Consider the following 12711-nt stretch of genomic DNA (forward strand, 5'->3'; position numbering starts at 1 on the left):
CTTAGTTTGTGTTTTTTAGTTCATTTAACTAACGTACACAAAAACTTATTAATGTCTAGAAAAAAATAATAGAATTAAATTGGCTTTAGTGCTATATAGAGTTCACTTTTTTGAGTGTGTTGTAGTTTGAACTAAATCATCCGTTAGCTGAAAAAGCAACAATTTTTCTCTGCTGTAATAGCAAAGAAATACTGTTGAATTAGCAATCATGTTTGCTGAAAATTTTTGAAAAACATACACAGAAAAAAATTTCACAAAATTTTTTCCAATTAAAGTCCTAATTGAGTTATAATATATATGATATATTCAATTAAAAATGTAATTGATTCATCAAATTTTTTAAATGAAACAAAAATCTATCACAAAAATTATTAGTACCAATTAGTATCATTTCTGTGATTGAAGACATTTCAATTAAAAAAATAATTTTGGTATATGGTGTTAGTATATGGTCTCTAATGACCATGCAAAAATTGGTCTACATCGGTCCATAATTATATATAGCCCCCATATAAACCGATGCCCAGATTTGGCTTGCAGAGCCTCTAAGAGAAACAAATTTCATCCGATCCGGCTGAAATTTGGTACATGGTGGCAGCATATGATCTCTAACAACCATGCAAAAATTCGTGTATATCGATCCATAATTATATATAGCCCCCATATAAACCGATCCCCAGATTTGGCTTGCAGAGCCTCTAAGAGAAGCAAATTTCATCCGATTGGGGTGAAATTTGGTACATGGTGTTAGTATATGGTCTCTAATGACCATCCAAAAATTGGTCGAAATCGGTCCATAATTATATATAGACCCTATATAAACCAATCCCCAGATTTGACTTCTGGAGCCCCTTGGAAGATCAAAATCCATCCGATTCGGTTGAAATATGGTACATGATGTTAGTATATGGTATCCAACAACCATGCAGGAATTGGTTCATATCAGTCCATAATTATATATAGCCCCCATATAAACCGATCCCGAGATTTAATTTTGGAGCCTCTTGGAGCAGCAAATTTCATTCGAGTCAGTTGAAATTTGGTACATTGAGCTAGTATATGGCTGTTAACAACCATGCCTAACTAGGTCCATATCGGTCTATAGTTATATATAGCCCTCAGATAAATCGATCCCCAATCACACAAAAATTGGTCAATATCAAGTTCATAATTGTATAAAGCCCCCATACAAGCGACCCCCATATTTCAATTCTGGCTCTCTACGTACCGTGCAAAAGTCCATATCGATTCGTAATTATTTGTAGACTTACATATATATACCTTTTTTGTCTAATATATACCACGTATGGACTAACTCACAATTTAGAAAACGATGTTAAGAAGTTTTAAGATACCACAACCCAAGTAATTCGATTGTGGATGACAGTCTTTCGTAGAAGTTTCTACGCAATCCATGGTGGAGGGTACATAAGATTCGGCCTGGCCGAACTTACGGCCGTATATATTTGTTTTCATGAGTATAGTATTAAACGCAAAACGATAAAAAGACCATCAACTACGACTTCTATTTCGTCCATTGGAATGGACGAACGAAAAAATTTTCGCAATTCCAATAGGTCCCCGAATCATTTTTCACGTCAACTCCAAGTTGTCTAAATTTTATAGAACAAATTTTCGAAATTCTCCACACAAAAAATTAAAAAATTAAATAAATTGATCCAATTAATTTTTAATTGAAATGTCTTCAATCACAGAAATGATTTTAAATTTTAAATTTTTAAATTCAATTTGTTTAATCTTTTTGAAAATTCAATAAAAATTTTAATTTTTTTTCGAACCACTTCTTCAACGTCACCTGCAACTATTCAAAATTTTATAGAATTGTTTTTAAATGCCAGATCGATTACTATTTTTCCCAGCGCCACACTGTGGAGCAGGGTATTAGTACACCCAGAAAAAGACGAGATAGCCATATGATGTCTTTGGCAATATTGCTCAGGGCCGGCCCCTGAGTCAAGAAAATATCTTTAATATAAAGAAAATACTGTGAATTTAAAATTAAATGTTTTTCTTTTTTTTTTTTTTTGTTTGTTGCAGCAACGCAAGGTCAAGAAACAAGAAAAAGCTGAAGCTGCTGAAAAGGAGAAGGAAGCTGCCGCAGCTAAAGCTGCTGCTGAATCCAATGTCAATGGCACACCTGAAGTTGAAGAAACCGATGATGAATTGGATGATCTCGAAGAAGATATTGTAGTAACACATTTCTAAGTTACTAAGAGTAAAAACGAAATCAAATTAATGCATAACAAAATGTGAAACTAATGATAATATTCAGAAAAAACCTAAAAAGAAAGAGAAAAGCTGTTTAAAGCTTTTGCTCAACATACGGATGCAATATTTACACACAAAACAAAACAAAGCCAAGCTTTTTTATAACAAGCTTTCAAAGCTTTGCCTCAAAGCAATATTTTCTTTTCTTAAATATTCATTATAATTTTGTTATATATATACATACATACATACATAAATATTTTTTTAAAAAATTTTAGTGAAAATTTGTAAACAAATATTATAATGAACTTTGTACTGTAACAATGTACAATAATAACAGCTACATGTACTATATAATGAAACAAACAAGTTTCGCAAAAACAAACAATTTGTAAATATATATATTGAAAACAAAAAATAACAAAAACTTAAAAATCTAGACACGGAACTTGGATGTTAATTTCTTTTTTTTTAGTAGCAAAAACAACCAACAAACATACATTCCTTAAAAAAAAATTCTACTAACAACACCAAAACAGAGTTAAGAAAGAAAAAAGTTTAAATTTTACTTTATAAAAAAAAAAGACAAAACAAAACAATTTACTAACAAAATTTGTGCATATAACGAGTATGAAACGCAAAAAATAAAAACTTGCAAATATGTTCAAAAGTAGTGAAAGTAGTAAATTTATTATTTCGTTTATGTGATCTACCCTAATACACTTCCGTCATCAAACTATCTTTCAATTCTCACCATAGATACCCAGGCTTACAAGGTGCCCCAAAAGCAAGCGAAGCCCAGGCCTTATAATTATCAACTATGCTATTACTAAGAGAATCAACATAGATGTTTAGATACTCGGTTCCATGTTGAATTTGTTAGTAAGACCATACGGAGATATATGTCCATCTATATATCTATGGCCAAAGAAAAGTTTATAATTTCTTACTAAGTGTAAGGATGTCATATAATCTTATTAAATCCTTTCTCTATATTTTTTGTTATGTTTCCCCCTTCGAAAGTAAGCTCAATTGTTTATTCTCTTAACAAATCTTTTTTTGCTCAGTATTATGTTAAGTTGTAAGCAAGTCTTATTTCTTTTTTTCCGTTGCAAACAAATAATAAACCCTCGCCTCTCCTTGAAATCAATAGCTTAACTTATTAACTCTCCTTTTTTATTATTATTATTATTAAATTTACTGGTTTTACTACTAACTTGGTTATTTAACTCTCTATTTTTTCCTTTTTTCCAACTTCCTTTTTTTCATTAGCTTAATTTACTTCACGCTTTCTCGCCTTTCATTTTTCTATTCCATCAAACTCCTCACTCTTGTAGGCTTATCTTCAACCCAATCCTTCTCCTTCTTCTGCCTTTTTTTTTGCTTAGTTCTTATGTATTTTATAGGATCGTCTTTAAGGACGACGAACCACGAATACGAGGATGATGATAATAATTCTATTTAAGTAGTCATTTAATTTTATTTTATTACACTTTAATTATTGAAATTGTGTTTCTGTTGTGATCGAAATTATGTTTAATTAAAACTTAAAAAAAAAGCAAACAAACAATTTGAAATAATTCATGTCATTTTGTAATGATTTTCAAAAATGAAATTTGAATTGTGTATTAAATATTTACATAAGGACGATATTTGTAAATATTTATGACCCATAAAGAATATATTTAGTTTAATATTTTAATTTTATTACAAATAAAATTATATTGTTTTAGTTTACCAAAAAAAAGCAAATGAGTTTTTTTATTTTAAAATGGGATTTTTTTTTTATTACAAAATGTATGGAAAATTTGGAGTGTTCTTATGTTTTGTCCTTCGTCAAAATGACGACGCATAATTCCATTTTCGATCTAAAATGCATTTTAGTCGTTTGGAAAATTATAAATTTAAGTTATATAAATTCAACTATTTTATGAATTTTTGTTTTATTCTAATTAAAAACAAATTGAATAACAAAATAAACTCAATTTTGGTTCTCATTTTTGCTCACGATGCAAATTATAGCGTCTTGAAATAAGCCGTAATCAAAATGACGAAGGATGACGTTTGTGTACAAAAAAAGGATGACTTTCCAGGGTTAAATATTCGAAATTAAAAAAAATATGTTATTGAAATATACACTCAAAAAACAGGTAACCCACAATTTTTTTAGAATATTTAGATTAATTTTAGAAAATTCTAACTAAACTGTATTACAAACGGAGATATCATGCACTCCCCCTTTACTTAATTTAACTAACGTATGGACAAAATTATTAAAATCAAGGAAACTTTCTCAAAGCATTATAATTCCATGAACTAGAATATATTTAGATTGGCTTTAGTGCCATATAGGATTCACTTTTTTTTTGAGTGTAGGAAATTTTAATTTTAATCTTTGTTAAACAACAAACAAAATTAATCTATTTAAATATCCGTTATTCCTTCCAGGGTTGTCAGATTAAGGGGCTTATCCCCAAAATGGGGATTTTTTTCTCGTGGTCGGGGATATTTTTTTCACTTTGGGGAATTGGCTGGGGATAACGTCGTGATTTGAGGATTTTCTGGGAATATTTCCACTTTCAATCACAATCACAGTATTAAATTTGTTATAGAAAGTGTAAAAGCGAAGTACAGTAACGCTAATGGGCTTTGGTAGATTTTGCAAAATATTCCTCTCCAACTAAAAGGTACTTCATAAACTTTCTATAGAAATAAAATTTTGACAACATTTGCTATAAAAATAAAATTTTTTAAAATTTTTTATAGAAATAAAATTTTTAAAAAATCTTTTTACTTCTATAGAAGTAAAAATTTGACAAAATTTTTTATAGAAATAAAATGTAAACAAAATTTTTGAATCGAATAAAATTTTGAGAAAATTATCTATAGAAATAGAAATTTGCTATGACAAATTTTATTATAGAAATGTAATTTTGACAAAAATTTCGAAGTACAAAAACGCTTTAGTAGGGCTTTAGTACATTTTGCAAAATATTGCTCTTCAACTAAGAGGTACTTCACAAACTTTCTATAGAAGTACAATTTTGACAAAATTTTCTATAGAAATAAAATTTTGACAACATTTGCTATAAAAATACAATTTTTAAAAATTTTCTATAGAAATTAAATTTTGACACAATTTTCTATAGAAGTAAATTTTTGAGAAAATTTTATATAGAAATAAAACGTTGAAAAAAATTTTTAAACGAATAACATTTTGGGAAAAGTTTCTATAGAAATAGAATTTTGACAACATTTGCGATAGAAATAAAATGTTGACAAATTTTTTTATTGAAATGTAATTTTGACAAAAATTGCGAAGTACAATAACGCTATGAGTCTTAGTATATTTTGCAAAATACTCCTCTCCAACTAAGAGGTACTTCACAAACATTGTATAGAAATAAATTTTGGATAAAATTTTCTTAGAAATAAAATTTTGACAACATTTGCTATAAAAATAAAATTTTTAAAAATTTTCTATAGAAATAAAATTTTGACACAATTTTCTATAGAAGTAAATTTTTGACAAAATTTTATATAGAAATAAAACGTTGAAAAATTTTTTAAACGAATAAAATTTTGGGAAAATTTTCTATAGAAATAGAATTTTGACAACATTTGCTATAGAAATAAAAATTTTTTTTATTGAAATGAAATTTTGACAAAAATTGCGAAGTACTAAAACGCTTTAGTAGATTTTGCAAAATATTCCTCTCAAACTAAGAGATAATTCACAAACTTTCTGGAGAAATAAAATTTTGACAAAATTTTCTATAGAAATAAAATTTTTACAACATTTGCTTTAAAAATAAAATTTTAAAAAATTTTCTATAGAAATAAAATGTTGACACAATTTTCTATAGAAGTAAATTTTTGACAAAATTTTATATAGAAATAAAATGTTGAAAAACATTTTCAAACGAATAAAATTTTGGGAAATTTTTCTATAGAAATAGAATTTTGACAACATTTGCTATAGAAATAAGATTTTGACAAATTTTTTTATTGAAATGTAATTTTGACAAAAATTGCGAAGTACAATATGGGCTTTAGTAGATTTTGCAAAATATTCCTCTCCAACTAAGAGGTACTTCACAAACTTTCTATAGAAATACATTTTTGATAAACTTTTCTATAGAAAGAAAATTTTGCCAACATTTGCTATAAAAATAAAATATTTAAAAATTTTCTTTAGAAATAAAAATTTGACACAATTTTCTATAGAAGTAAAATTTTGACCAAATTTTTTATAGAAATAAAATGTTTAAACCAATAAATTTTGAGAAAATTTTCTATAGAAATAGAATTTTGACAACATTTGCTATAGAAATAAAATTTTGACAAATTTTTTGTATAGAAATGTAACATAATTTTTACAAAAAATGCTGCTATAGAAATAAAATTGTAACTACATTTTCTTTGGAAGTAAAATTTTGACAAAATTTTCTATGGAAGTAAAATGTTGACAAAATTTTCTATAGAAATAAAATTTTGAAAAAATATTCTATAAAAATAAAATTTTAATACAATTTTCTGTAGAAAAAAAATTGAAAACATTTGCTAGAAATAAAATTTTTAAAAATTTTCTATAGAAATAAAATGTTGACACAATTTTCAATAGAAGTAAAATTTTGCCAAAATTTTTTATATAAATAAAATATTGACAAAATTTTTTAAACAAATAATATTTTGAGAAAAAATTCTTCAAAAATAGAATTTTTACAACATTTGTTATATTGCTCTTCAACTAAGAGGTACTTCACAAACTTTCTATAGAAATACAATTTTGACAAAATTTTCTATAGAAATAAAATTTTGACAACATTTGCTATAAAAATACAATTTTTAAAAATTTTCTATAGAAATTAAATTTTGACACAATTTTCTATAGAAGTAAATTTTTGAGAAAATTTTATATAGAAATAAAACGTTGAAAAAAATTTTTAAACGAATAACATTTTGGGAACATTTTCTATAGAAATAGAATTTTGACAACATTTGCGATAGAAATAAAATGTTGACAAATTTTTTTATTGAAATGTAATTTTGACAAAAATTGCGAAGTACAATAACGCTATGAGTCTTAGTATATTTTGCAAAATATTCCTCTCCAACTAAGAGGTACTTCACAAACATTGTATAGAAATAAATTTTGGATAAAATTTTCTTAGAAATAAAATTTTGACAACATTTGCTATAAAAATAAAATTTTTAAAAATTTTCTATAGAAATAAAATTTTGACACAATTTTCTATAGAAGTAAATTTTTGACAAAATTTTATATAGAAATAAAACGTTGAAAAATTTTTTAAACGAATAAAATTTTGGGAAAATTTTCTATAGAAATAGAATTTTGACAACATTTGCTATAGAAATAAAAATTTTTTTTATTGAAATGAAATTTTGACAAAAATTGCGAAGTACTAAAACGCTTTAGTAGATTTTGCAAAATATTCCTCTCAAACTAAGAGATAATTCACAAACTTTCTAGAGAAATAAAATTTTGACAAAATTTTCTATAGAAATAAAATTTTTACAACATTTGCTTTAAAAATAAAATTTTAAAAAATTTTCTATAGAAATAAAATGTTGACACAATTTTCTATAGAAGTAAATTTTTGACAAAATTTTATATAGAAATAAAATGTTGAAAAACATTTTCAAACGAATAAAATTTTGGGAAATTTTTCTATAGAAATAGAATTTTGACAACATTTGCTATAGAAATAAGATTTTGACAAATTTTTTTATTGAAATGTAATTTTGACAAAAATTGCGAAGTACAATATGGGCTTTAGTAGATTTTGCAAAATATTCCTCTCCAACTAAGAGGTACTTCACAAACTTTCTATAGAAATACATTTTTGATAAACTTTTCTATAGAAAGAAAATTTTGCCAACATTTGCTATAAAAATAAAATATTTAAAAATTTTCTTTAGAAATAAAAATTTGACACAATTTTCTATAGAAGTAAAATTTTGACCAAATTTTTTATAGAAATAAAATGTTTAAACCAATAAATTTTGAGAAAATTTTCTATAGAAATAGAATTTTGACAACATTTGCTATAGAAATAAAATTTTGACAAATTTTTTGTATAGAAATGTAACATAATTTTTACAAAAAATGCTGCTATAGAAATAAAATTGTAACTACATTTTCTTTGGATGTAAAATTTTGACAAAATTTTCTATGGAAGTAAAATGTTGACAAAATTTTCTATAGAAATAAAATTTTGAAAAAATATTCTATAAAAATAAAATTTTAATACAATTTTCTGTAGAAAAAAAATTGAAAACATTTGCTAGAAATAAAATTTTTAAAAATTTTCTATAGAAATAAAATGTTGACACAATTTTCAATAGAAGTAAAATTTTGCCAAAATTTTTTATATAAATAAAATATTGACAAAATTTTTTAAACAAATAATATTTTGAGAAAAAATTCTTCAAAAATAGAATTTTTACAACATTTGTTATATTGCTCTTCAACTAAGAGGTACTTCACAAACTTTCTATAGAAATACAATTTTGACAAAATTTTCTATAGAAATAAAATTTTGACAACATTTGCTATAAAAATACAATTTTTAAAAATTTTCTATAGAAATTAAATTTTGACACAATTTTCTATAGAAGTAAATTTTTGAGAAAATTTTATATAGAAATAAAACGTTGAAAAAAATTTTTAAACGAATAACATTTTGGGAACATTTTCTATAGAAATAGAATTTTGACAACATTTGCGATAGAAATAAAATGTTGACAAATTTTTTTATTGAAATGTAATTTTGACAAAAATTGCGAAGTACAATAACGCTATGAGTCTTAGTATATTTTGCAAAATATTCCTCTCCAACTAAGAGGTACTTCACAAACATTGTATAGAAATAAATTTTGGATAAAATTTTCTTAGAAATAAAATTTTGACAACATTTGCTATAAAAATAAAATTTTTAAAAATTTTCTATAGAAATAAAATTTTGACACAATTTTCTATAGAAGTAAATTTTTGACAAAATTTTATATAGAAATAAAACGTTGAAAAATTTTTTAAACGAATAAAATTTTGGGAAAATTTTCTATAGAAATAGAATTTTGACAACATTTGCTATAGAAATAAAAATTTTTTTTATTGAAATGAAATTTTGACAAAAATTGCGGAGTACTAAAACGCTTTAGTAGATTTTGCAAAATATTCCTCTCAAACTAAGAGATAATTCACAAACTTTCTAGAGAAATAAAATTTTGACAAAATTTTCTATAGAAATAAAATTTTTACAACATTTGCTTTAAAAATAAAATTTTAAAAAATTTTCTATAGAAATAAAATGTTGACACAATTTTCTATAGAAGTAAATTTTTGACAAAATTTTATATAGAAATAAAATGTTGAAAAACATTTTCAAACGAATAAAATTTTGGGAAATTTTTATATAGAAATAGAATTTTGACAACATTTGCTATAGAAATAAGATTTTGACAAATTTTTTTATTGAAATGTAATTTTGACAAAAATTGCGAAGTACAATATGGGCTTTAGTAGATTTTGCAAAATATTCCTCTCCAACTAAGGGGTACTTCACAAACTTTCTATAGAAATAAATTTTTGATAAACTTTTCTATAGAAACAAAATTTTGCCAACATTTGCTATAAAAATAAAATATTTAAAAATTTTCTTTAGAAATAAAAATTTGACACAATTTTCTATAGAAGTAAAATTTTGACCAAATTTTTTATAGAAATAAAATGTTTAAACCAATAAATTTTGAGAAAATTTTCTATAGAAATAGAATTTTAACAACATTTGCTATAGAAATAAAATTTTGACAAATTTTTTGTATAGAAATGTAACATAATTTTTACAAAAAATGCTGCTATAGAAATAAAATTGTAACTACATTTTCTTTGGAAGTAAAATTTTGACAAAATTTTCTATGGAAGTAAAATGTTGACAAAATTTTCTATAGAAATAAAATTTTGAAAAAATATTCTATAAAAATAAAATTTTAATACAATTTTCTGTAGAAAAAAAAATTGAAAACATTTGCTAGAAATAAAATTTTTAAAAATTTTCTATAGAAATAAAATGTTGACACAATTTTCAATAGAAGTAAAATTTTGCCAAAATTTTTTATATAAATAAAATATTGACAAAATTTTTTAAACAAATAATATTTTGAGAAAAAATTCTTCAAAAATAGAATTTTTACAACATTTGTTATAGAAATAACATTTTGACAAAATTTTCTTGGAAATATAATTTTGACATTTGCTGTTATAGGAATACAATTTTGACAAAATTTTCTATAGAAGTAAAATTCTGACAAAATTTTCTATAGAAATAAAATGTTGAGAAAATTTTCTATAGAAATATAATTTTGACAACATTTGGTGCTATAGAAATAAAATTTTAACAACATTTTCTATAGAAATAAAATTTTGACAAAATTTCCTATAGAAATAAAATTTTAACAAAATAATTTTTGTTTGGATTTTCTCCAAATTTTCCCGCAATTTTTATTGCAAGACACACATCGATTGCAACGATTGTCTTGATGAAGTCCTTACCTATTAAAGAATTCGATATTGTAAGATTGTTTTTATTTTTCATAAAATAAAATTTACATACATACAATAATTATATGAATTTTCGTTTGGGAATTTTTAATGGGAAATAAAATTCAGTTGGGGATTTTTGGGGATATAATTTCGAAATTTTAGGGATCTCTCTCGAAATAGGCCTCAGTTTCGCCGATCACCTCTTCATTGCAGCCAAATTTTTTCCCTGCGAGCATCCTCTTGAGGTCTGAGAACAAGAAAAATTCGCTGGGGGCCAGATCTGGAGAATACGGTGGGTGGGGAAGCAATTCGAAGCCCAATTCATGAACTTTTGCCATCGTTCTCAATGACTTGTGGCACGGTGCCTTGTCTTGGTGGAACAACACTTTTTTCTTCTTCATATGGGGTCGTTTTGCCGCGATTTCTACCTTCAAATGCTCCAATAACGCCATATAATAGTCACTGTTGATGGTTTTCCCCTTCTCAAGATAATCGATAAAAATTATTCCATGCGCATCCCAGAGGCCATTACTTTGCCAGCAGACTTTTGAATCTTTCCACGCTTCGGAGACGGTTCACCGGTCGCTGTCCACTCAGCCGACTGTCGAATGGACTCAGGAGTGTAGTGATGGAGCCATGTTTCATCCATTGTCACATATCGACGGAAAAACTCGGGTGTATTAAGAGTTAACAGCTGCAAACAAATGTGAGCTCGCGCGGCACCCATTTTGCACACAGCTTCCGCATATCCTAATATTGATGAATGATATGACCAACACGTTCCTTTGATATCTTTAAGGCCTCTGCTATCTCGATCAACTTCATTTTACGGTCATTCAAAATCATCTTGTGGATTTTTTTTGATGTTTTCGTCGGTAACCACATTTGTACACAAATCTCCCTTTTTAATATAAATCCCTTACGGGGATCGAAATTAACATTTTAGTTAGGGGTGAGAAGCTACAAGGTTAATCCTGTTCTCGGAGTCCGAACGCCACCCATAGCACCGGAGGAGAGACACCTCCCACGGCAGACAAGGGTAGTTTTGGCCCAACTAAGATCAGGCAAGTGCTGACGCCTCAATTCACACTTATCAGTGATTGATAGCAGCGTAACTGACGTGTGTCCCATCTGTAATCAAGGGCCACATGACACTCGTCACCTTTTTGCTTGCCCAGCTAAGCCTACCCGTCTCACTACCAGATCACTCTGGACACACCCATCCTTGTCGCAGAGTTCCTTGATCTGGCTACCAGCTGAACTACACAAGCATAGAACAAAATGGATGAAACTACATTAAAAACTGTTACAACAACAACAATAACAACATTTTAGTTAAAATATATGTTTTTTAATTTAAAAGGGGCCACAAGACTTTTATAAACTAAAACACCGAAAATTGTGTCAGCAGAAATATTTGTCCTAGACGCCTAATTCTCAGGTATTCGCTAGTCGCATATATTACTGGTCTGTTTTATTTCAAGTAAAAAATGACAAAGGTTATTGTAGGGACATAAAATGTCTATTTCAACTAAAGGTGGGTATTAAGTTCGAGTTTAACGAAAATAAATCAGTAAATTATAAAATTGAATGATCCAAAGCAACAACTGATAAAGTTAATTTAATTTAAAATTGTTTATTAAAAAACCGTTTATAAATCCGTTTTTGTTTTATTTCAAATTTAAATTCTTTTTTGACACAAAATCCTTCAAAAATTAAATTATTTATGCCGAAAAAATTTATTTTTTCCGATATAGGGTTTAAAAAATAAAAAAATCCCTGAAAAAGGGACAAATTTAATTATTTATGCCGAAAAAAAAAATTATTTTTTCCGATATATATTAGGTTTTAAAAAATTTAAAAAAATCCTGAAAAAGGGACAAATTGTTATTTCATAAATTTCGCTTATTCGAAGC

At 26.0% G+C, this 12711-nt stretch overlaps 1 protein-coding gene across 2 annotated transcripts in view; it reads left to right on the plus strand.

The window, feature by feature from the left end:
• Positions 1 to 3981, plus strand: part of LOC142230462 (UNC93-like protein) — a 143326-nt gene extending 139345 nt beyond the window's left edge. For both annotated transcript variants that reach the window (XM_075301096.1, XM_075301097.1), the window contains exon 7: positions 2059 to 3981. In XM_075301096.1, the coding sequence (XP_075157211.1) occupies positions 2059 to 2226 (168 nt within the window). In that variant the 3' untranslated portion in view covers positions 2227 to 3981. The remainder of the gene's footprint in view (positions 1 to 2058) is intronic.
• Positions 3982 to 12711: the final 8730 nt, after the last annotated feature.

The sequence above is a fragment of the Haematobia irritans genome, chromosome 3 (genome assembly GCF_050003625.1).
Source record: "Haematobia irritans isolate KBUSLIRL chromosome 3, ASM5000362v1, whole genome shotgun sequence".
NCBI lineage: Eukaryota > Metazoa > Arthropoda > Insecta > Diptera > Muscidae > Haematobia > Haematobia irritans.